At 46.2% G+C, this 25,227-nt stretch overlaps 1 protein-coding gene and 1 long non-coding RNA gene across 7 annotated transcripts in view; one reads left to right on the top strand and one right to left on the bottom strand.

Annotated features, from left to right (window-relative positions):
* Window positions 1-22,170, top strand: part of Patj (PATJ crumbs cell polarity complex component) — a 317,812-nt gene extending 295,642 nt beyond the window's left edge. For 3 of the 6 annotated variants that reach the window (XM_085686287.2, XM_085686288.2, XM_085686289.2), the window contains 2 exons: window positions 11,360-11,454; window positions 15,634-15,883. In XM_085686287.2, the coding sequence (XP_085542413.2) occupies window positions 11,360-11,454; window positions 15,634-15,868 (330 nt within the window). In that variant the 3' untranslated portion in view covers window positions 15,869-15,883. Of the gene's footprint in view, window positions 1-11,359; window positions 11,455-15,633; window positions 15,884-20,608 lie in introns of those variants that run through there. The other 3 variants (XM_085686293.2, XM_085686290.2, XM_085686292.2) reach the window with 2 other exon arrangements.
* Window positions 4,846-6,843, bottom strand: LOC146895104 (uncharacterized). The gene is made up of 3 exons (XR_015000857.2): window positions 6,730-6,843; window positions 5,845-5,926; window positions 4,846-5,511 (listed from the first exon to the last, which is right to left on the bottom strand). It is a non-coding gene; the product is annotated as an uncharacterized LOC146895104 (long non-coding RNA).
* Window positions 22,171-25,227: the final 3,057 nt, after the last annotated feature.

The raw sequence follows: 25,227 nt of genomic DNA, 5'->3' as shown, positions 1-25,227 counted from the left end.
GTAACTAAGTATTCCATATATGTAACTATTCTGGAAGTTTGAGGTGAATTAGAAAATGTAAAGGTGATCTAATAAAAAGAAACTGTGCTAACTATGTACTCTGGAGAATAAATTCACACCGCAATCAAGGAAGTGTTAAAGCATAGAAAGTAGTGGACTCAGTAAGAATATCATTTAGACCAAGGCGAATCCCAGCACTTGGGAGGCAGAGGAAAGTGGATCTCTATGAGTTCAAGGCCAGCTTGGTCTACAGAGCAAATTCCAGGACAGACAGGGATACATACAGAAAAATGGCATCTTGAAAAAATAATAGCATTTTAAGTATGACTTTCAGGACTGTTTTGCCTTCATTTTGTTATTGTTGTGAATATAGGACAAGTTCTTGTCCTATAGCCCAGGCTACCTTCAATCTCTAATCTAATGATCTAAAACAAGGAAACCTGGTTCTGGGGCCCCCACTTGTTGAAAAGAGAGAAGTGATGGTGAATGCTAGGAGGGAACTTGTTTGTAGTCTGCCCACACTGGAGGTTACCCCACCCCCACCACCGTGGAGGGTATAAGACAAAAATCAAGGGGGGGTTGCATAGCTCAGTCATGGTCGGGTCGCTCTGGTTGATCATTGTCCTAGGACTGGCCATACAGTCTTATCTGGACAAGGAAGTCACCACTGCTGGGGGCAGTTTGGATCTACTTCACAGGATGTTTGTCTATTAAACTTACGGTCCTGGAATCCAGGGGGAGAATGACACAAAGAAAGGAATCAGAAGGGTAAGATGGAGTTTGTTAGGACAACTTCATATTTAGAGCAAAGACTACAGACTTAAAGGCACCACTCTGGGATAGGAAGTTGTAAAGACTGGTGGCCGATGATGTGTTGATTATGATGTCCCCTGCAAGTCTTGAAAGTACCTTTGCTACTCTTATCTGGTGCCTTCAGCCTTGAAAGGGGAGGCTGCAAGAGGAACATCCTTAAATGATTAACATGTCTGCTGTACAGAGTTGAACAGGAATCTGACCCAAAGTTGAAGGTAGCAAAGGAGACGGTGGAACGGGAAGCTGAGATGACAAGCCTGCCACGGTTCCTCTCCACTGCTACAGGCCCTCGTTAAGCCCCTGCTTTCAGCAGGGGCAGCCTGAGCCTTCTGTTACACTATTAAACAATTATAGCCAAAGATCCTGGTGCAGGAAATGGGAAGCTTGTGGGTGGCCATGACATTTCAGCGGAAGGATCAGATGAGCTAAAGCTTTTGTCGTCCACACAAGGATATGATCAGATATTTTCAAAGCTTGTCAGCCAGGAGTGGTGTCATGTTCAGGAGGCTGAGGCAGGCATCAAAACCAGGGCTAAAAACCTGGGCTAACGGAGTGAGTTCAAGGCCAACCTAGGCTACGTAGTCTATCTACCTTATTTCAAAATGCCAATTGAATAATTTGATTAAATCAACAAATAGAAGTAAAATGAGTTATTTAGGAATAAGGAAGCTAATACTGAAAGCAACTACTAAAGAGTTGAAAGTAGTCAAATCAGAGACATGAGGCTCTCTCATTAAGTTCTAGTGGGTGATTCTGACTTTATTACATCATTTATTTATTTTTGTATGTGTGTATGTGCATGTGTGGTGGTCAGAGGACTGCTTGTAGCAGTCAGTTTTCTCTTTTCACTGTGTAGGTCCTAGGAATCAAATTCAGGTTATCAGACTTGGTGGCAAGCACCTTTATCCACTGAACCCGATTTTGACTGTTTTGGGGCAGGGGGTGTGTCCTGGTCTATGTAGTCCTGGCCTTGAACTCACAGAGATCCTTCTGCTTCTGCCTCCTGAGTGCCAAGATTAAAGGCCTGTGCAACCATACTTGGCCCAATTTGGGCTTTTAAAATTAAGTAACATACATGGGGGAAAGATTTTAATTGATTGGGCTTTGTTTTTTTGTTTTGTTTTTGTTTGGTTTTGTTTCAGTCTTTTAAGATAGGCTCTCACTATGTAGTCCTAGCTAGCCTCTGCCTACTTCACCTCCTGAGTGCTGGGATTAAAGACATGAGCTGGCGATGCCTGGCTGGCCTTTAAGGTCCTAGAAAATATTAGGACTACGGAGTATGTGTTAAAGGCATAAAATGCCCAGCACTCCTAGAATCCTAGAACTTGAGAGGCTAAAACAGGAATTTGAGTCTGAAGGTAGTTAGAGCTATGTAGCGAGCCCTAAAACAGAAGACGATGAAGACGAAGAAGACGAAGACCGGGAAAAGAACAGAGCAGAGCAGAGCAGAGCGTGGGGTAGTGCGCACCTTTAACCAGCACTCAGGAGAGAGAGGAGCAGAGCAGAGCATGGGGTAGTGCGCACCTTTAACCAGCACTCAGGAGAGAGAGGAGCAGAAGGGGAAGGAAAGAAGGAAGGGAAGGAAGAAGTGTAACTCAGTGTGTAGAGTCCTTGACTAACATGGGCAAGGCCCTAGGTTTGATCCTAAAAACTGCTACATATACATATATGCATACATTTAGGTACATAAATATATGAACATATATATGTTAAGCAAAATAATCTGACATATTTAATTTTCATCTGTTGGACCATAAAATCAGTAGCCATCACCAAGCTGACAAATTTTGGGCTTGCAAGATGGCTCATGGGATAAAGACAGTTGCTAAGCTGAGTTTGGTTTTCAGGACACATATGGTGGAAGGAGAGAACTGACTCCCACAGGCTGTCCTCAGCCTCCGTACACACACCATAGCATATATGACGCCCGCACAATAAATAAATCAAGAATAAATTCTAATGGATGATAAATTTCATCGCCAGAGAGGTACATGCAGGAAGATTACAAATTTAAGGTCACCTAGGGCTACCTAAGAGATGTTGCTCACATTGAATGGGTCGCTAAGCAGATTGATCAAGTTGAAGGACATGAACTTGGGTATGAGGGTGCAGTACATGAAAAGTCCTAGATTGGGAGGGAAAGTGGGTGGAAGGGAGAGGGGAGAGTAAATGCTCAGATGAGTGGATGCAGTGGGGGAGGGGAGAGTGAGTGTGTGGATGAGGGGTGCAGTTGTTACTTTAGTGCAAAGTAAGCTCACCTAAGGTCAGGAATTTGGCAGATTCTTCTAGAGTACCACCAAACAAGCAGCCAAGACATATGAGTATAGTTAAAGGAATGGTTTGTGAATTCTTTGCTATCTATCTATCTATCTATTTATTTTGAGGGAATTGAGACAAGGTTTTACCTAGGCTAAATAGCCTGTAGTTCCGGCTAACTTAAAATTCAGCAGATATCCCAAGCTGGTCTTGAACCCACAACAATCCTGTCTCATTTTTCCAAGTGCTAGGAATAAAGGCAGGCTCTGGAGAGATGGCTCAGCAGTTAAGAGCACTGCCTGCTCTTCCAAAGGTCCTAAGTCCAATTCCCAGCAACCACATGGTGGCTCACAACCATCTGTAATGAGATGTGGTGCCCTCCTGAGGAAGAGGCCTGGTCAGTCGTCCTCATCAACTTAGACCATGAAACTCAATACAGACAAGTTCAACAGAACCACCATATATGGGCTGTCCATGCATGCTTCAGCATTACCAGGGCAGAAGTTTCATTTTTTCTCAAATTTCAGGAATACAGGCATAAGCCACCATTTCAGCTGACTTGTGAATTCTTAACCTTGACTGCCCAGTCAAACCACTATTTTCCAGTGTCCCAGAGCTCCTGGATAGAGGGTGTGCCCTGCACATGAGATGGTGGTAAAGCTCCGCAGGGAACGCTGTGCAGGGGTCGAGGGATAAGTGACATTGGGGTTCCTGAAGAAGAGGAAAAGACAAAGAGCTGTGGGCCCTGTAGGCTGAGTGCAGTGAGCAGTGCCTGCTGTCCTGCAGCTTTCCCCTGCCGCGCACATCACCCCCTCCCTCACAGAGATGCTGAGGACTAAGTGAGGCACAGGGACAGTGCTGGATAGTCTCACTCCCATTATAATATCTTAGGTGTGAGGTCCGAGATGGACAAAATGCCTTTTGATATCACAAGAGATTGGCCTAGGTGCAGCTTGGAATTCCTGCCTAGCAAACACGAGCCACGGGGCCCTGGTTTTAATTCCTGGTACTAGAAAAATAAAACTTAAAAAAAACCTCGGAGAAATCTTCATAGTATCCCAGGTGACATTGGGGGCTACTAGAGGGCACTGTGTCCAGCAGCCAGTTTGCCCCTCTCGTGTCCTACACTTTAAACCCTTAGATTTTTATTTTTTAAGAAGCCTAAAACTTAGTATGTCAAGAAAGTCATGTCAGTGAGTTCTAGATAAACACTTCTGCTACTTGGCAGTTCTACCAGGCTAGTGCTGGGCTTTTGTTGTTCTTAGGATGCCCACTGTGTGTACTCTCTACATCTATACCTCTGGATCTTGGGTGCAGGTTGGGTATGGATGCTGAGTTTTACATCGTAGACCAGAAATATCTGGCCCTGACGAATCTAAGGGCTAATAGTGTCCCCTTGCAGGATCGATGCTCAGGAAAGGCACTGGCCTACGTTCCCAGGAACTGTTTTGACTTCTCAATTCTCCAAGATGTAATCCCCAAACCTTTTGTTGTTGTTGTTTTGCTTTGGTTTGGTTTGGGTTTTGTTTTTTTTTTGTTTTTTTTTTTTGTTTTTTTTTTTGTTTTTTTGTTTTTTTTTTTTTTGAGACAGGGTTTTCTGTGTAGCCATTCCTATCCGGGAACTCATGTTGTAAACCAGCTGGCCTCTAACTCACAGAGATCCTGCTGCTCTGGAGTGCTGGGATTAAAGGCCTGTACCACACCGCCAGGGCCATAAACCTGTTTTTAAAGGAGAGCTACCCATCTTGTGGTCCATGCAATAAAACCATACACAAATGACTCAACTAGAAAGTTTATTTAAACATAGAGTGACCAACTGCCGAACATAATACTGTAGTTGAACTCGGCTTTACTTTTAAGTCTTTAGCGCCCAGGTCGCTGCAGCACAAGCCAGTGTGTCTGATGAACTAACCCCTCCTCAAGGAGAATGGCTGGAGAGGTGAACACTGGCAAAGGAACTGAAGGAGTTACAAGTTGAAAGAGAAACTCCATTGGAAGGGGAACCGCAGTGAAGGAACAGGGCTTTTGGAGGGGGAAACGCAGAGTGAGCCGTGAGTGCGGTGGGAGGGGGGAACACAGAATGACCTAAAAGAGCAGTCGGAGGGGGAAAAACGGAGTGCGGGGTGAGTGCGGTGGGGGGAGGGAACACAGACTGACAGGGAGGAGCAGTGGGAGGGGGGAACACCGTGATTGGCTCATCTTCCAACCACGCGGGGAACCTAGGGAACGGAGGTTCCTCGGTAGTCTCCCGGTCCCGCAACTCGCCTTCCTTGGGTGGCGGCATCTTCCCCTCTGCTTCCTTCCTTTGGGTAGCTTCCCAGGTCTCTGGTCCCGCTTCCTCCAGTAGGTGGGTCTTTTCCGCTTCCATGGCTGCTGTTCTCCTTGCCTTCTCTGAATGGGTCGCCTCTCCTTGAAAGGATAGGTGTCTCCACCTCTTCTTTCCTGTTGGTAATTTTGGGTGGGCAGGTCACATATTTCTCTTCTTGACCTCTTTCTCCTTGGAGAAGTTGGGACTCTTGCTTCAGGCCCCTGGGCTGCAGTGCCTCAGGCCTGTAATTACTAAGAGTTTAATAATAGTTACACCTGGACGGGGTGCAGAAGATTTCCATTAGAGGGCTGGTGAAAACCTGGAAGGACGCAACCACTAGATAAGTAAGGCAGCTCTGCTAAATGATCGTATTAGTCACCCAAGAAACCTGCACCCAGGCTCCCCCTCTGACCGCCTGTGCGTCTACAGCACACTTCCGTCAAAAGAAGCAGATTTAAAGGGCGTACCTGTTTTTGACCAGGTTAGTGTTTTGAAGGGCTGTGGTCAAGCAGGATGACATCAACCATATTTCCCAACAGTCCTTTTCCTCTGGGGAAAGAGGGGAAAGGGTGCCACATGAGACAGAAGACCAGACCATAGATCCTAGGGTAGGATTGTTACCGAACCTAGAAGTCACACCTGTGCCCCAAGCCATCTTCAATAACCCAATTAAAAGAGCCATATTAAGTGGGAGACAGGAATGTGTCCACACTGGGAAGCGTGACAAAGAGATCCAGTGACCATGCACACAGTCTGTCTTCGGGTCCTCAAGTTAGAGTGACACTCATCTAAGCAGCCTGGGCAGGGCAGCTCCCCACCACAGACCTTCATTGTCCGGGCTTTCGTCTTATCCTGTAGGGTGTCAGAACTGTGTGGCGTCTCTTTCCTGAACACAAGTCCTCCTGCTAGCAGGCACCTTTTCCTTCTGGCAGCGTAAGATTCCCAGGGACATTCCCATTTTAATGGAGTCCCTTATTTCAGTGGTGTGACAGAGGGAGAGACACAGGTGTCTCTTTAGACTGCCTTCATTTCTACCTCTCCAGGCCAGGAGGCAGAGGCTAGAACACCCGAAGTTGTAAAGACCGTAATACCCATGGTCCCATTAAGAGACCTTGTGTCACACCCTCTCCACTTCGAGCATCCTGTGACATATTGCCCCTCACAGGCACCTACAGCGTGACTTCCTACAGGCAGGACCACTCCTTTCCCTTGTTTGCCCCAGTCCCGTCTCTGTTCTCAGAACCCAGTGAAACTAAAAACAGGTCTAAGATTCTCTTGATAAAGAAAAATAAAGTATTTTTCCTGTTAGTCTGTTGGTCTTCCCCGGCTTCCGCAAAGGACCCCAGGCTTACCTCAGACCATAGTCCCCAGTCCCTGGTGTTCAGAGGCAAGGCTGAGCCGGACACCTAGGTCGCACCTCAGTGTTGAACTTGTAAGCCACTGACCTAAGCCTTGGAGAGTTAGCTCCTCCCCATTCCCAGGCCAGGCCCCAGGCTAGGTTTAGCCACTGCCTATCAAGTTACTTGTCAATCAGCTCTTAAGGCAAATGTTCTGGCTACAACTGTCTTAGCCTGGAAAGTCTTCCTGCAGGTGGCAGATTTGCTGTCCTAGTCTCTCCACAAGAGACCAGGCTGTCCTTCATATTCACCACTTGGCCTGAGGAGAGTTCGGGGTGACTCCCTAGAATTTACTGGTGGCTAAGAAGCCTTTTAATTTTAGAGCTAGTTGTGGGGAGGAAAACTGCAGGATTTTATATTTTCCAGCTAGACGGTAAAACTTTATGATGAGTGTAACTGGGCTGTAACTGGGGACACAGCTATGTCTGGAAAGTAAATTCTTTAGCTCCATTTTCCCTCACGCCGGATGATTGCTTCCCAACATCTGATTAAAGAGTCTCAGCAGACACAGTGGTGACTCCTGCTTGTAATTCCAGCACTCTAGAAGCTGAGGCTGGACAGTTGTGAATTTGTTAGCCTGGGCTACAAAGTCTCAAAAGAGAAAACGGGAGGGGGCGGTAAGTGGTAGTACATGCCTGTAACATCAGCATTTGGGAGGCAGAGGCAGGTTGATCTCTGTTCATTCAAGGCATCCTGGTCTGTATAGTTAATTCTAGGCTAGCCAGGGCAACATAGTAAGACCCTGTTTCAAAATATAAAATAAGAAAACAAGGAAGAAACAGGCAGTGTTCTCAAAGCTTTCTGGCCTGGCTCTGTCCGATAGACACATGACAGTCCCATCCATACATCCTGTGGTGACCAATATGAGCTTCTTTTTAAATGCTGGTTCTCATGAGATCCCTTGTTTTGACTATGCCCTTCTGTTCCATAACCATTCAGTTCTAACAGAGTCAGGAACGGAAGTGCTGACTCCTAGGAACCCCGATAGAATAGGCTCAGCTACTTTTCCCACAAAGCCTGAACCTAGTGGCTCACACCCAGCCTATACTCCAGCACTCAGGAGGCTGAGGCAGGAGGATTGTGAGTTCCAGGCAAGCCTAGACTACATAGGAAACCCTGTTTTACCTCCTCTCCCTGCCAAAATCAGAAACTGATGGGATGAGAGCCTGGAAAGACCAGGAAAGGAGCTTCACTAAACAGGCAAGGTGACCACACCAGGAGCAACAGTTACATAAGACCTAACCACAGCTGCCTACAGCAGTTCTGGTCACAGAAGAGAAACAAAGGGGAGCTGGGAGCCTTGGAGTTCCTGCCGGAGGACTCTGGGTTGTCTTGGTCTGGACGTCCTCTGGTTGGTCATTATCTTGGGCTCTCTTCTCAGGATTGACCATGCAGAGCTATGTTGGTGCTAACAATCAAGCCTGCTGTCCCTGAGGTCCAGAGTCACTTAAGTAAGAAAGACTAAGGAGAACTCAAAAGAAAGGAAAAGAAACAAGATGGGGTCATAAACATAGTGGAGGCTGGTGAGATGAGTCAGCAGGTGCACTTGCTTCCAGATCTAACAACCTGAGTTCAAACCTGAGAATCCACATAGAGAAAGAGAGAGTTGGCTCCCACAGGTTGTCCTCCAACCTCTACCCATGCACAATGGCACATGCAGGTTCTTCCTATACCTAACACACACACACACACAAAATAAACAAATATAAAGAAAGTGGGCGCTGGAGAGATGGCTCAGCAGTTAGTAATAGCACTGGCTACTATTCCAGAGGACCACGGTTCAATTCCCAACATCCACATGGCAACTCTTAACTGCCTGTGACTCCAGTTCCAGGGGACCCAATGCCCTTACAGAGACACACATGCAGGCAAAACATCGATGCTCATTGAATTAAATGTAATTTTTTTAAAGAAAAAAAGCAAAATTAAAAATGTTGTTAGAGGAGGTGACAGGAGGAGCAGGACTTCTGCTATTTAAACTGATTTGTGTAGAGATTCCTAGAGAGAAAACTCTAGAAGATTTAGAGGAGTATAAGGGAGAAAAGGGACTAGAAGGTGGGGGAAGGGTTTAGAATTGTATCCTAAGAGCAGAGGGAGAGTACTGGAAGGTCTGAAGCAGTGGACTACCACTGAGTATCTGGGATGTAGCCTGGGGAGTGTAATAGAGATTAAAAGACAAGTGAATAGTGAACAGATAAAAGAAGGGTTTGGAATTCTGGTGAATAACCACCCATTCAATGGTAGGAGGCACCAAAGGAGACAGTCTGGGCACCTTCATGGATAGCATCCCAGCATGTGTCTGAGATAGACAGGCACCAGCCACGGCAAGTTTTCAGTAGTGTGCCTTGTTGGTTCGTAACGGGAGAGCTAGAGGTGTCACTTGCTAAGAAGAGAAAAATGGAAGGAAAAGTTAACTGAACAGGGGTGTGTTTTGGGGGGGTCAAGAGTTTGGAGAGGAAATACGGTGGGGCCACCTGGTTGATGTTGGTGCACACTCTAAGAACAGAGCCTAGGGCCTCACACTAGCTAGGCATGCACTCTACCCCTGAGCTACATCCTCAGCCCAAATTTGTGGTTGTTTTCACTTTGATAAGCTGAGAGATGGCAAATGGAAACCTCAAGTTGGCAGGGAATGTGTGTGCTGTGCTGGGTCTGAGCCTGAAGCCACCTGGGCCTGTGGTGGAGTCGAAAGACTTTCGGTGTAAGCCGAAAGACTGCAGAAAGCAGGAAAGTCAGGAGCATGTGGGCCAGGGAGACTCCGGCTGGAAGCTGGAACCAAGTGTTTGTGAAGACAGTTGCCTTAGCAGCCGGCAGTGTCCTCTGGGGCTCTGCGCTGTGACGCCAATGCAGCCTGCTACTGGAAGAGGAGAGGCTTGTACTGTCTGGCAGGGAGCCGACCTTTCCCCCGTAGACTTTTATCCTAAACATCTCCCCATTTGGTCATCGTTCTTCCCATGACTATACGTATTGCTCGGACACTCAGCACTTGCGTGTAACTGTCTTCCTCTGTCTGGGATAATTCCCCTGCCTTCCCATCCCTTCCCTGGCCTGTCGCCTTTCCTCTGCTTTACTGGCAGTGCAGCTGTCTCACAAGTGAGGCATGTGTGCCCTCTGTTGGTATGTCCTGAAACTGCATCAAATCAAGCTCCCTCTCTCTTGCCTGAAAACTCTCAGGACCTGTGCAGTATGACAGTCAGCCCTCCAGATCCCTGGGTTCTGTTCTGGGGTTGGGGTGGGGCAGCAGGAGGGACAATGAGGTTAGTATGCTGGCCACAGGGGAATGTTAGGAGAGCTGCCACAGGGCAGGACACCTTGAAGGTTATAGGAAGGCCAGCTCGTGGCCCTGCAGCATCTGGTTCTCTGCAGATGGCTTCGGGCAGAGTCTGGAGTCATGTGCTCCATGTTAGTGTGGTTCTAGCTGCTTCAGAAGAGTGAGGTCGGGCAGCCAGTGAGACCGTACCACACACAAGATGACTCTGTGGCTCAGCCTTCAGCATCTAAGAAGACTGGGCTTTGAGACAGAGAAGTCGAGTATGGTACCAAGATGGTCATGAAACTACGAGAACAGGTCATGGTCACCTGGGATGCAGAAAGCTGCAGGAACCCAGGCTGGAGATAACTGGAGACATGTTAGCTATGGGTTCCTCATGGACGCCACACTGGGGAGCTCAGTGGGGACGCATCTTGTGGATTTGAACTTAAGTGCAATAGAACTGAAGCTAGAGGTTTGGGAATTATCATCACCAGATGGTATTTAAATTTAGCATGAGGCATTATAGTTGTAAAAGATAGGAACTCAGGAGCTGATCCTGTCTCACTGCACAGGAGTCTGGGAAAGAGGCCAGGTGGTGGTGGTACATGCCTTTAATCCCAGCGCTCCAGAGACAGAGGCAGGTGAATCTCTGTGAATTCAAGGCCAGCCTGTTCTACAAGAGCAAGTTCCAGAACAGGCTCCAAAGCTACCGAGAAACCCTGTCTTGAAAAAAAAAAAATGTGTGGGAAAGAGGAAGGCATGGTCAGCAAGGTAAAGAGTGTAATAACTGGAGCTGGGCCTAGTGCACTAGCCACTACTGGGAGGCTAAGGAAGGACCGACCCGCAGACAGCCTGTGCAGCTTAGGAAGACCCTGCCTGTTCTGTTCTATTGAAGGTTTTAAAAGGAGTGCCTGGGGGACACAGGTGAGTGATCACGTCCTCACCAGGAGGCTCTGGACTCCGTCCCAGTTCCACAAAAGAACAAAGAATGGTGTGGGGAGGCGGCAATCACAGGGAGTCAGATGAAGGAATAGTTCATGAGAGGGACTCAAATCCTCCAGCCCAACATGAAGGTGCACACTGAAATCCCAGCCCTGGGTAGGTAGGTGCAGCAGGAAGACTAAGAATTCACCTCCCTGTTGGGACATGGAGGAGAAGAAAGGAAGAACCATGGGGAAAGAGGAAGGGAAAGGGGAGTGAGGGAAAGAGAAAATGAATCGCCTCTTCTGTCCAGCGCTGTATCTAAGTTGAATGAGGATTGGAATGCAACCATAGTTTCTCCAACATTCTTGCAGTTTACAGTAAAATTCCTTGTCATCCCTCTTCCCCCAGGTTGTGGCAGACACCAATATAAGTGCCATAGCGACTCAACTTGAAATCATGTCTGCAGGCTCTCCGACTGCTGACCGCCATCCAGAAGACACAGAGTGAGTATTCTAGTGCAGAGTGGGCCGGGCTCCTGAGCGTCAGCTTCTGACGTGCATGTGATCTCCTGACCTAGACAAGGTCTGACAAGGTGCAGGGCTCTCCGTTTCACACAAGGCTATGCTCCACCCCAGGATCCTTCAGAGACCATGGTAGGGCCTGCGCTCACACCGCTTCTCTTTGCCTTGACAGAAGCCTATGCCTTCTGTCCTAAGAAACTGCAGGCTTATAGCCCAGGTCTGCTCTGCTCTAAGATGCAAAGAGCCACATTTCCTTAACTCTCTAAGCTAAAACCTTGTTCTGATGTGAAATATTGTTGTCCCCTTTGCTGGCATGTGTCGTGACAGCCGGTCATTGCAAGGTTATTCATTAAAGCAGTGTTTCCATAGTTGAAGTGCTCTAAGAATAACAACAGAAGCCCGGTGAGATTGCTCTTCAGGTAAAGGCCTTGCCACCAAGTCTGACCATGGAGTTCAGTCCCTGGGTCCCACACAGCAGGGGCTGTCCTCCCCTGAACTCCACTGCCTATGTAGGTGCCTGCACACACACTCCAAGACACGATTTGTGGAAACTCCAAGGAGGTGGTTCCCAGCAGATTTGGGCGTCTGGTCTTAGCATGCTCCCTAGGGTTATCCGACCAGACAGGCAGAGAGCAGCTGCACTTGGAGCACTGCTGCCTGAAGCTGTTCCTCAGCACCATCAGCACCTGGTCCAATGTGTGCTCGGTGAATGCTGTTGGTTGACAGTTCCTTTAAGGATCTCATGATCACAGCCACCCACAAGGAGCTTTATTTAGGGGATCATAGTTTATCAACCTAATTGACACTTTGGGGTGTGTCTCTTAAAGAAAGAATATTAATTTGGTTATACTTTTTCCTCATAATACATGCCATCAAATCTGACAAAATACGAAAATAGCATTTTCAAGCTACCACAGCTCCTTAAAACAAAGTCAGGGTGGAGAGATGAGGCTGTGGCTCAGTAGGTAGAGTGCTTAGCCGGCATTTACAATGCCCTGGGTTCAGTTCTCAGTAGCACACGAAACTGAACGTGGTAACCCTGTGAGTTCAAGGCCAGCTTGGTCTACATAATGAGTACCAGGACAGCCAGAGCTACATAAGAGAGAGAGGGAGAGAGGGAGAGAAAGAGAGAGAGCATGGCTTTAAGAAAGAAAGACATGCCAGGTGGTGGCGGCACACACCTTTAATCTCAGCAGTTGGGAGGCAGAGGCAGGCAGGTCTCTGTGAGTTCAAGGACAATCTGGTCTACAAAAGCTAGTTCCAGGACAGGCTCCAAAGCTACAGAGAAACCCTCTCGAAAAACCAAAAATAAAAAATGAAGAGAGAGAGAGCAAAGGGAGGAAGAAATATTAAAGACAGGGCTTGAGAATGTAGCTCAGAGGTTAAAAGCACATATTATTTTTCAAGAGGACCTGAGTTCAGTTCCCAAGAGCTATGTCAGGCAGTTTGCAGCCACCTGTAACTCCAACTCTACAGAATCTACACCCTCTTCTGGACTCCACAGGTATCTGCATTCACATGGACACACATACACACACACACACACACACACACACACACACACACACCACATATACATAGTTATAAACAATACAAATAAAAAGAAGAAATATTAAGGTTTTATGAGATAAATTGACGTGCTCCAAATTGCGAATGGGCCCACGTGTGCAGGTCCCTGAGACTATCTCTAACACAATAACCTTGAGCACCTCGATTTGTTAGGCAAAGTTTCAGGGAAGGTTTAATCAGAAGAACATAATCAGAGCTCACATACCCCTTCACGGTTTTCTGACCTGTGCGTGGCTAAGTTTGGAACAGGTGACAGCCTCTCAGCCATGCATGCTGCCACAAAGCAAGGCATGTTGCTAGCATGGAGTGTGTACCTACTTGAGCCAGGTAGGAACGGTGGTATACATCCCAGCACCTGAGAAGCAGAAGCAGCAGGATAACTGAGTTCAAGGTCAGCCAGGGCTATGTGGCACAGCTCTGTCTCAAACGGAAAAGAAATCAGATGATAGGGATGGGGACCCCAGAATTTTTTGGGGTTTTTACCCTTTAAATAACAATGTGAGAAGAAGCGCTGAGATGTAGCTCAGTTGGTACGGCACTTGCCTAGCATGCATAAAGCTTTGGTTTCATCCCCAGTACCATGTAAACCAAGCCTGGTGTTCCAAGCCTCTAATCCCAGCCACTGGGAGGTGGAAACAAAAGGATCTGAAATTCAAGGTCACCCTTGGCTATGTAGCCAGCTCAAGGCCAGCACTGGCTATGCGAGACCCTGTATCAAAAGAAAACTAGTATTTAGGGGTAAGAAGCTGGCCTCCTGGGGTAAGTTGAGATTAGACGGCTTGAGCACACATAGGTGATCTAAACTTTCGTAATGCTGCCTGAGAGAGAGAAGACTTCCACACTGACGGCACCCTCCATCACACATTTGGAACAGATTGTCCAAACCCATCTTGCTCCACACTGGTTTTCCACTTCTCTCCTGGATTTTAGTTCCTGTTTATACAGCCACGAGCGTGAGTTTGTAGAGAAGACATGGATAGCTAAGACAGAAGGGACAGGTAGCCGGGGAGAGGAAAAGATGTGCTAATAATAGTGTGGGGTAGGAACCAAGGACAGAAGGACTGGGCCAGTTCTCCTGAGGCGCAGAACACCCTCCTCGAGATGGGCTGGGAGAGGCTCTTCCCATGCTAGGAGTAGTGCCAGGGGCATTTGAACAAGAAAGGGGCATCGGTTCCCAAGAGCTGTTAGCCTGCCACTACTGGTTAGGGGCTCACCTGGGGACTACAGGCTTCCATCATGCTGGCATGACCTGTGCATTGCTGACTGTGCGGTCCACACAACACCTTCTTTAAACAGAATAGGCCAGATTTTAAATCAGGGTAGTTCTCAATTTTTAACTAAAATAAGGTTAAAAACTTATCTGGGTGTGATCTCACTCCTGTGATTCCAGCACTCAGGAGGCTGAGGAAGGAATATTGATTACTGTGAGTTCAAGGCTAGTCTGGGCTATAGAGTGAGTTCCAGATTAACCTGAACTACAGTTCAAAGCACACTTAAAAACGGGGGAAGGGGATTTGGTGAGATGATTCAATGGGTAAAGGCACTGGCTGTCAATACTAGCACCCTGAGTTCAATACCCAGAACCCAGCTGGTAGAATACAGAAGTGAGCCCTAAAAGTTGTCCTCTGACTTTGGTGTGCACATGTACACAAGCACATTAAAGTATATATATTATATATAACACATTAAAAATTAGGCCAAACAGCTGGCTGGTGTTAGCACACGGCTTTAATACCAGCACTTGGGAGGCAGAGGCAGATAGATCTCTGTGAGTTCAAGGACAGCCTGGTCTACAGAATGAGTTCCAGGACAATTAGAATGGTTACACAGAGAAACCCTGCCTTAAACCCCTTCCCCCCCCGCAAAAAAAAAAAAAAAAAAAAAAAAAGAATTGAGCCAAGCCTTGTTGTGCATGCCTAGAATTTGAGCTGCTCAAGAGGCTGAGGCAGGAGCATCATGATCTCAAGGCCAGTCTGAGAGGCATGTTGACCTTTCTTAACTTAGCATAACCCTGTCTCAAAAATAAAATAAAAATGGGCTAGGAATGTAGCCCAGTGGTACATACAGCTCCTAGGACCAACAGGCATAGGGCCATTGGTATTATCCCCAGTACCACACACACACACACACACACACACACACCCCACACACAGAAAAGCCTAGGCTCCACAACAAGATCCCTTCTGAATAAAACAAAGCCAGTGACTTAATAATAACTGGCGCAGAGATGGATCTAATAGCTGATGCCCAGAATCTCGGAACTTAGAGGGCAAAGGCAAGAGGCTGAGATGTTCAAGGCCAACCCAGGCCACGTAAAAAAGGAGGAGAAAGAGCCAAGCATAGGGAAAGGTGTGTCACCATTGTAGTGACTGTTTTAATTAGAGAGCCCTAAACCACAAGCACATTGGTGATGAACTGATGTGGCACGAAAAATGTACAGTGTTTCCAGATTGCTTCCTAAGAGTCTGATTGGATAAGATGGCATTCGTAGCTCGCAGTGTGGAAGTCCCTCTCCAATCTGTGTGCTTCCATTAAAATGAACTCCTTCTCAGTGTCTGCCCTTGAATTAAACAGCATGCGTTGTGCTTTCAGAACACCTGCACCTAAGATTATTACTTTGGAGAAAGGCTCTGCAGGATTGGGGCTTAGTATTGTAGGGGGTTATGGAAGTCCACATGGAGACCTGCCAATTTATGTCAAGACTATATTTCCAAAGGTATTTTTCTCCTTTTACTGTTCTCTTAAAATCAAAGCTAGTGAGACTTTTAAGTGCTTTGTACTGGTTTGCTGTGGGTTGTGCTTGTGGGGGTGGTGGTATTTCATTTAGGTCTCATAGGAAAGCCCTACCAGGGGAGGAAGTGTCACAACAATGGGATCCCAAGAAGTAGTCTTCTCTGTACTTCAGTGAGGACACTGGCACTCACAGATTTTAGGAGCATTTTCAGCAGCACCCGCACTGGAGGGTGACTTTGAATGTGTTATTCTAGGCTGAAAGGGATTCAAAATCAGGGTCTTGGTGTTGGTGGTGCACACCTTTGATCACAACACCCACATTCAGGAGGCAGAGACAAGTGGATCTCTGTGAATTCAATGCCAACCTGGTCTACAGATCAAGTTCCAGGACAGACAGGGAGGGAGTGGGGAAAGAATATCATGGGCCATGGAGATGAATTAGTGGGTAAAGGACCTGCTCTGTAAGCAGGAAGACCTGAGCTGAGAAGGTAGCACTGCAGGCCACAGACAGGGCAGCCGAATTGGTGAGCTCCGGGTGTGAGAGACACTAGCTCCAAAAATAAAAGTGGAGATAATTAAAGATAATGATAGAGGAAGATGGCCAGCATTAGCCTCTTGCATCCACAAAAGACATGCAAAGGCAAGCATATACAACTACATGCACACACACACACACACACACACACACACACACACACACACGTCAGGCAGCAGAGGGCCGAGGTAGAAGCCCTGTAATCCTCAGGTCACTTGGAGATTGCCAGCTTATGTTTCTCTGCCAGGTATTTGATAAACCGGTCTAATACTGACTCATAGTGATTCGGAAATTAACTCTTTTCAAACGAGGTATAGGCACAGGCCTGTCATCCCAGCTCTCTGGAGGCTGGTACAGAAGCATCACTGTACTCTCAAGGTAGCCTGGGCTATGCTTTAGAACCTGTCATAAATAAAGACAACAAAACAACAAACGACAACAGCTCCACGCTACTCCAGCATGCCCTAGGTGATCAGTGTCCACCACTCCTGCGGCTTCTACATGACTTCTAGAGTAATCATCTTTAATTTCGTTGTGAGTTGTAGTTTAGCATTTAATTTTATTATAAATTTTGAAGACCGTGAAAAGTACTTAGGAGAGACATCCCAACTTTTTCTTCCACCTACTTATTTATGAATTTAGCTTTTGGTTACTCATGCTGTAACCCAGGCTGGCCTTGAGCTGCCTGGCTGAGCTCTTGATCCTCCTGGTCCTACCTGCTGAGTGTGGGCTTTCAGGCACATGCCGCCACACCTGGCTTCTTACCATTTTTTTATTCATTTTTAAAACTACAATCATTTTATTCATTAGTTGATCCAGTGACTTTCTGCTGAAATATAGCCCTAAAGAAATATAGGTTCTTGATGAAAATATATTGTATGAAATTCTCATAGAATTAAAAAATATTTTAAATATTTATTTATTTATTTTGGTTTTTTTGTTTTGTTTTGTTTTTTGTTTTTTGAGACAGTGTTTCTCTGTGTAACAGCCCTGGCAGTACTGGAACTTATTCTGTAGACCAGGCTGGCCTCAAACTCACAGAGATCCACCTGTCACTGCCTTCCGAGTGCTGGGATTAAAGATGTTTGCCACCACTGCCCAGCAGAAAAGGTTCTTATAGAAGAAAAAGTAGACCCTGTATCTTCCTAGAAAATTTTGATAATTAACACAAGCTTGCTGTTACTTGCCCAGCTCTTGGCTACTATCTGGGCTCTTGAGTCAATGGATATTTGCTTTTGGAAGACTCTAGATAGCCACAGATTTACCCACCTGTCCCTCTTGGTGGAGTGTGGTTAAGGCACACTAGGCAGAAATGGGACTCACTTATCTAATGAACTACAGCTAATAAGAGGAGGCAGCTTCCCAGTATAACAATGCTACCCAGCCTGAGAGTCCCTGAGGTAGATACACACACTCTGTCCTAAGAGTTCCTGAGGTAGATACACACACTCTGTCCTAAGAGTTCCTGAGGTAGATACACACACTCTGTCCTCCAAAGACACGTGTGACACTACAAGTAGTTGTGCCCATTAGTCTCAAGGAGCTGTTACAGTTGGTTGGCTTCTGGCAGCATCCACTCTGTAGTGTAAGGCTGCAGGGGTCCCACCACCCTGCCTCCGCCTCCATGATGCACCCAACATCACTGACTCATGTCATGATGCCCATGCCATGCTAACTGCGGTCCAGAAAGCTAGAGAACAGCCAGCTAGCCCACTGCACCAGTCTGTACTTCCCAGAGGCAGTGTGGGTGACGGTGTCATCAGAACACAGAGCTGAAAGTGACCCTGATATGTATTACTGGTGCATTTAAAAGCAACTATCTCCAGGCCTGTTGGCACAGGCTGTGATTCCAGCATTTGGAAGACTGAGGCCTGGGAGAGCGGCTTCAAGTTTGAAGCTAGTTTTGGCTGCAGAGTAAGACACTGTCTAAAAATAAATAAATCCAAAAAATAAAAACCAAGAAATAAAATAATGAAAGAAATAATCATGGACTCGGAGTGGGATGTCACCAGTGGGAACAGTGAGTGGGCTGAAGTGCTGTGGGAAGCCCTCATGAATGGCCCTCGGAAAGGCGTCCTGCAGAAGCACCCAAGTCAGAGGAACAGCGTGCACATCATGTGTGACTGTTGACTGTGCTTGTACAATGCTTTCTTTTGGTTTTAATTGGGGGAGTTGTTTCCCTGTGAGATAGGTCTTATAGCTCAGGCTACCCCAACCTGGATTGTAGGCATGAGCCACCACACCTAGCTTGGTTTTTGGTTTTGTTTGTTTATGGTATATTTTTTAAGGAATGTGTTATTTTGTTTTGTTTTGCTTTGCTTTTTGAGACAGGGTTGCTGTGTGGCCCTGACTGTTCTAGAATTAGCTCTGTAGATCCCCCTGCCTCTCTGCCTCTCAAGTGCTGGGATTAAAGGCACACACCACTACTGATTGACAGACGGAAGGTGAGGGTTTTTTTTGTTTTGTTTTGTTTTCTTCTTTCTTTCTTTTTTTTTTTTTTTTAAGGAAAACCTACCTAAAAATTAAAGTTTCTGAATCTAAGAGAAGAAAGAAAAGCATTTTCTAAGGCCTGGCTCATAGCCCATTTAGTGTAGTCAGTCTTGGTAGAAGAATATTCCTGGGGCTATCGATGACTCTGTTGCTAAGGGTGCTTGCCTGCAAGCTTAGTGGCTTGTTTGATCCTAGAACACATATGGTATAAGAAAGGGCTGACTCCAAAAGTTGTCCTCTGGCCTCCACATGTGCACTGTGACAGATGCACACACACTAAATGTGCAAATATTCTGAGGGCATATTCCAGTGCAAATAATAACACCAACCATCATTTCTGGTCCTGTAGCACTGGAGATCATTGGACCTTTTTCTCTTTCTCACTTTGCTCATTAAATTTGGCCAAAATATCCAAATTATAAAATAAATTAAGAAACAGTAAGCCTAAAGCTGACAGAGATCCCCCCACCCCCCAAGAAAAGCTTTTCTCAGATTACCCTGACATTGTTTCTCCCACACAGAGACACGGAACTCTAATGTACCCCGTGCTGCCTTCTCATAGGACACTCCCCTCAGACTCTGTCTCTTCTCAGGCTTCTGAAACCCTGAAACGTGGGGCATAGGTTTATAGATCAAAACTTCTTTTTAATAATTCTCTTCCTTGACTGATAGATTATTAATGTAGCCCGAAGTGACTCTTCACACTCCAGAAGTGTGACATGTCTACATTATAGGTGCTGTAAGCATGTAGAAATTGAGAGTTAGTCTGACTCACAGGCGCTTAGGGTGCTGCCAGTCAAGTGCATGTTTGGTTGAAAACTTCAACTTCATGAGCTGGAAAGATGGCTCAAGAGTTAAGAGTGTGTGCTGATCTTGAGGAGTTCGGCTCCCAGCACCCATGTCCCCATCAGCCGCTCATGACTGCCTGGAGCTGCAGCTTCAGGAGAATCTGATGACTCTGGCCTCTGGCCTCCCTCAGACACCTGCACTCATGTGCATATACCTGCACACACAACACAGTTTTTAAAATAAGTCTTAAAAAGAAACTTTAAAGTCAAAGCCACCTGGGGTCTTAGTCCTCTCAGCCAAAATAAATAGGCCTCAGAAGGTAGAGACAGGTGACTCTGGGGCCAGCCTGGGCTACATAGTAAGTTCTAGACTGCAGAGTTACATGGTGGTACCCTGTTGAGAGAGAGAGAGAGACAGAGAGAGAGAGAGACAGAGAGAGACAGAGAGAGACAGAGAGAGAGAGAGAGAGAGAGAACAGGAAGGAAGGATAGAAAGAAAAAAATGAAGAGAGGGAAGAAAGAAAGAGAGAAAGGAAGGGAAGGAGAGCGCGGAGGAAGGTAAAGATGATGACACAAGTCAACACAAAAAATTTCTTGGCAGTGTTTGGAAGCCCTGGCAGTCTGCGACATGAGTTTGAACGTCATGAGAGTAGACTGAATACTAAACTGAACATGCCTTATTTGAAGTCTTCAGAACAGCACTGTTTTGGATTTAGAATGTTTTATTCCAATTATAGAATATTTGCGGCCGGGCAGTGGTGAGACATGGCTTTAATCCCAGCACTCGGGAGGCAGAGACAGGTGGATCTCTGTGAGTTCAAGCCCAGCCTGGTCTACAAGAGCTAGTTCAGGAAAGCTATGACTGTTACACAAAGAAGCCCTGTCTTAAGCCCCCACAAAGAGTATTTGCATATATGGAAGGAAACTTACTAGAGCTTCATATATACTCTATATTTTATATATAACTGAAAGTAAGTTCATGCAGTATATCTAGTAATTTTGTCATGTTTCTTGTTCATAGGGAGCAGCTGCAGAGGACGGCCGATTAAAACGCGGTGACCAGATCTTAGCCGTCAATGGGGAGACCCTGGAAGGTGTTACTCATGAGCAAGCTGTCGCCATTCTACAGCAGCAGAGGGGGGCTGTGGCCTTGACTGTGCTGCCCTGAGCGCAGGTCCTGATCCTGACTTACAGACTTCTGTGGCTTCCGATTGGGATGGAAAGTTGCCTCAGCTAAAACCCAGCGTCGTCACTGGCTCTGATTCTGTTTGCAGAAACAGGAGCTGCAGCCTCTGCTTCCTACCCACATCCTACATTCCCGCTGAGGCTTAACTGCAGCTCCTGCGGGTTCCTCTAATGAGTGGAAACAAAGGTTTTGCTTGTCATCTTAACTCGTGATTTACTTATGCTAATTTGTCTCTTCAAATAAGGCAGAAAACATTAGCAGTGTAATTAACTTCCTCACAATGAACTATTCACGCTCTGCCGCTGGGAATTACTGCAGTCTCTTCCTGTGACTCATAGTCAACTCCCTGTCTCTAGCTAGATCTGGATATGTTAGCATTGATCCTGAGGAGCCGTCCACAGATTCTGTAATCCACCCAGCATTCGGAAAGGCTTTGTTTCTGAGTTTCACAAGTGCACACTGCTTATCAAGTGTGCCTTGATCTCCGCAGAAGCCACACTAGCTCATGTCGCTGGAAAGCTTATTCAGAGCGATGAGCATCTGAGCAGGCGGTGCCGCCCTCCCTCTCCGCTGTAGACCACCTAGGCATCCTCGACCTTGTTCGGAGGGAGTGACACGTTCCGTTCGCCTTTCCCTTACCTCCATACCAGTAGCACATAGCTCAGTTTGCCCCAGCTCTGTGCTGCACTTGAACAGAAAGTAACTGAGCAAATGACCTGGAGATCCGAGTGCTCAGCTTGAGTTTCCCAGTCTCCTCCTCCTATTGGCTGAAGCTCTGCAGCTCAGAAAGCAACTGTAGGGGAAGCGCAACTAGTAGGAGGGGGTGGGGTACGCCTCACTGAGTTCTGCAGAATCTTACATTGAAAACGAAGGAGAGTACCTGGCAGGTGAGTCCAAGGTCAGCAATGGCCGTAGGTTCAGCATTATTTAGCCATAACTCAGTGCTGCACATTGTTCAGTAATCAACAGGATGTAATGGGCCCTAATGTAAAATATTATTTAATTAGTGAGGATTTTAACTGAGATTCCCTTTGAGTAGATGTAATCACAAAAGTGTTAATTCTTACTGTAATATTTTTGTGGCTATTTCAAAGTGCAGAGTGCCTAAGTTTTATGTTGACAATGCTTTTCCATGACTGGTAGTAATTTTTTTGAGATTCCATAGGGTTTTTAGAATTTCTGATGTATCCAAGATACATGATTTTGTTAGGATCCCATCTCCCACCAGCCTCAGTGTTCAGTGTGAATGAAGCTTGTAAGAACACCTCAAGCGGCAGAGACCAAATGAAGACCGGATGAAATGCACCTTAAAAGATAAAGATAGCTGTATTAATGCTTTCAAAGTGTGATTCTGCTTAATTTTGATGGAATGACCCTAAATACACATTTTGAAATAATGCATTGTTGTTGTGTCTTTCTTTACATGTCATCCTTTTAGGGCATGTCACTAAGTCTATTAATGAAGTGATTGTGATACTTTATGCATCAAGTCCTGCAGGGGCCCTGTCTCTTCCCACAGGGCTAGTGAGTAGTTGCTGTACCAAAGGCTTGCTGCCGTCAGAACTTACTGTACACCGAGAAGATAGTGATTGCAAAAGCAGTCTTCTTAAACTCACATGTATTATTATTTATTTTTTTTGGATGTTTAAGTCTGCTACTAATATCATTAACTGGAGTTCGCCAAAGAAGTGATATGAACTAGAAAACAATAACAAAAGTAGAGAATGCTTTTATGTAGAGATATTTCTAAAGGTTCTAAACCAAGGCAGCTGGCTAAGGAGCAGGCAGGGACATGGTTTACGGTGTACACATTAATCTCTGCATCTAACTTTTTGTTCTTTAGCTCAGCCTTTCACAGTGCCCTGTTGCAGTCTGCAGTCTGCAGTCTGGGCTGAGGCTGTAGCTCAGTAGGTAGAACGCCCTCTTCTGACTTCAGTGGGTACTGCAAACATAGGGTGCACAGACCCACATGCAGGCAAGACACCTTAAAAATAAACTATAAAATAAACTATATTAAAAATAAGAAAATAAAAATTACGATCTTTTAAAGAAGATTTGTTTATGTGTGAGTACCTGTGTGAGTTTTACATGCCGCACAGACCCTTAGATCTCCTTCCTATACCTGAGCCACAGTTGTGAGCCAGCACGAGAGTGCTCTACAGGAGCAGCAAGTGCACTTATGCCTTACCCTTCTCTCTGGCCTCCAACATTTCAATCTTGTATTTTTTTAAGATGTTGTTTATCTTTTTAGTTATGAGGTGGTGTTCAGAGGAGCACGGAGGCATCAGATTCCTTAGGTACCGAGCCATGTCTCCAGCCCCTTTGATTCTTTGGTTTCGGTTTGTAATTTTTGTTTTGTCTTTGTTTGTTTGTTTTGAGACAGGGCTCTCACTATGTAGCCCCAGCTGGCCTAGAATGCACTATATAGACTAGGGTGGCCTCAAACTCAAAGAAATCCACCTGCCTCCCTGGGATTAAAGGCATACGCCACCATGTCATGTCAGTCTAAATTCTTTTTCATAAAATGAAAATAACGCTTTTTAAAAAGAGAGAGCTGGCTTTGCTTACAGGAATGCTCCCTGACCTTGCTGCATCTGTGGAATGCATGGCTTTATCAATAAGTCTTCCCTGTGCACCTCTGAAACGTCCTGTTCAAAGTCCTAGCGAGCCTTCTATGGCAGCAACTTCAAAACCCGCCAACCTAGGAGAAAGCGCCATTTTAAAGAGAGTGGAGGGACTCTTGGGGAAATCCACACCACAAATCTTAGACTTTCCGCCCCTGAGCCTTCTTTTTCTTAACCCTCTACAGAAAATCTGTGTTTCAAATGCTTTTCAATAAACATCAATTCTGCTTCCTATTGGCTCCTCTTCCTGAGTCCTTTTCTGTATGAAATCGAGGGTAGGGTTTTACCTGAGTCAGAGTACCCGAAACATTAAGGGAATTCAGTGCTGAAACCGAGTGCTCCAGGCGGGGAAGGCCACTGTGTTTTAAGCACCTTTTAGGCAAGAATGAAATACTGGCAAGGGAGCCTTATTGTCCTAAACTTGCTGTCTCCTATTTCTCACGGCTGCGGGGCTTTGGAGTACAGAAGCCTGCGATGCCTCAGATAACCGCATGGTGGCGCAAGAGACACCGCGAGTATGAGGCTTTTGATCAGCGCTCCTGGCAGGTAGGTGGGCAAGGAGTCTGGACTGATATGATAGATCTGCCTGCAGTGTGTGGGTTCATGACTTTCTGAAACCCAGTTCTCAGAATGTCAGCGCCACATCCAACCGTGTTCTCAAAAGACAACACAGGAAGGAATGTATCCCTCACACATTTTAGTCCCCAAGGCCAGGTTCCACTGCCTTCCAGTTCTCCCCGTCCCATTGCAGCTGAATCAGTTGCCTTGACAACTGTGCAGTAATGCATGAATGTGAGTATTTGGGGGCTTGGGGCCCCACCCCAACCCCTCTCCCTACTTCCAGGATGGGCACTGTTGGGGAGCCTTGTTGATAGAGCGTGTGTTAGTGTATGTATGTATGTATGTGTGTAGCAATTCAAAATGCTGTTGAGAATGAATTTAATAATTGCAAATTGAATAGTTAGTAAAACTGATCTTTGCTGAGGATGCAACTCAACTGGTATCGTCACAGGCACAAAGCCCTGGGTTCCTCTGCTGGCATAAACTAGGGACGGCTGCAAATGCTTGTCGTCTGGGCATTCAGGTCACAGGAAGGTCAGGAGTTCAAAGTCATCCTACGTTACACAGCAAGTTTGGGCTACATGAAACCCTGTTTGTTTATACATAAAACCCACAGATGAGAAGGTTTTTCATGTATCTACAATATGCATTAAGGGCTCAGGAGCTAGAAACTGGATGAGACATGTTTCCAGGACAGACATGGTGGTTCACACCATAGCCCAGCACTTAGGAGACGGAGGCAAGAGAATTTCTGCAAGCTGAGGCCAACTTGTTCTACGCAGCAAGTTCCAAGCCAGTCAGAACTCCACAGTGAGACCTTGTCTCACACGGTCATAACACTTATACATAAAGAAGGAATCCATCTTCAAAAAGTGAAATTTTCTAATAAACGGATAGAAGTGGAAAATATTATACTGAGTGTTCTTAACCACCGGGCCACCTCTCCAGCCCCTGGACTTTCGTTTTTGAATCTTGATAGAAATGGCACACAGGCAGGAGGCCCCTACAGCTTCGGTTATCCGCTCTGCCAGATCTTACAGCCCTTCCCTGTCTCGGTCCAGTGTCCCTGCTTTATAGCCCTCTATCTGCTCTGCTCAAAACTTTTGCCCCTGTGCCTTGAGCTCCTCCTCCTGGCAAGACAAGAACAGATGAACAGCCACCCGTAAATAGCATCATATAATGAGATCGGTGTTAAATTTCCCTTTGCCCTCAAATGTTGTGTAGGGTCAGGTGTCTCAGTCAGGATTCAAACAAGTTCAGCAAAGTGAG

Source organism: Myodes glareolus, chromosome 3 (genome assembly GCF_982192425.1).
Source record: "Myodes glareolus chromosome 3, mMyoGla1.1, whole genome shotgun sequence".
NCBI classification, from domain to species: Eukaryota; Metazoa; Chordata; class Mammalia; order Rodentia; family Cricetidae; genus Myodes; species Myodes glareolus.
The sequence above is the reverse complement of the archived record's forward strand: the minus strand, read 5'-3'. Positions and strand labels throughout refer to the sequence as shown.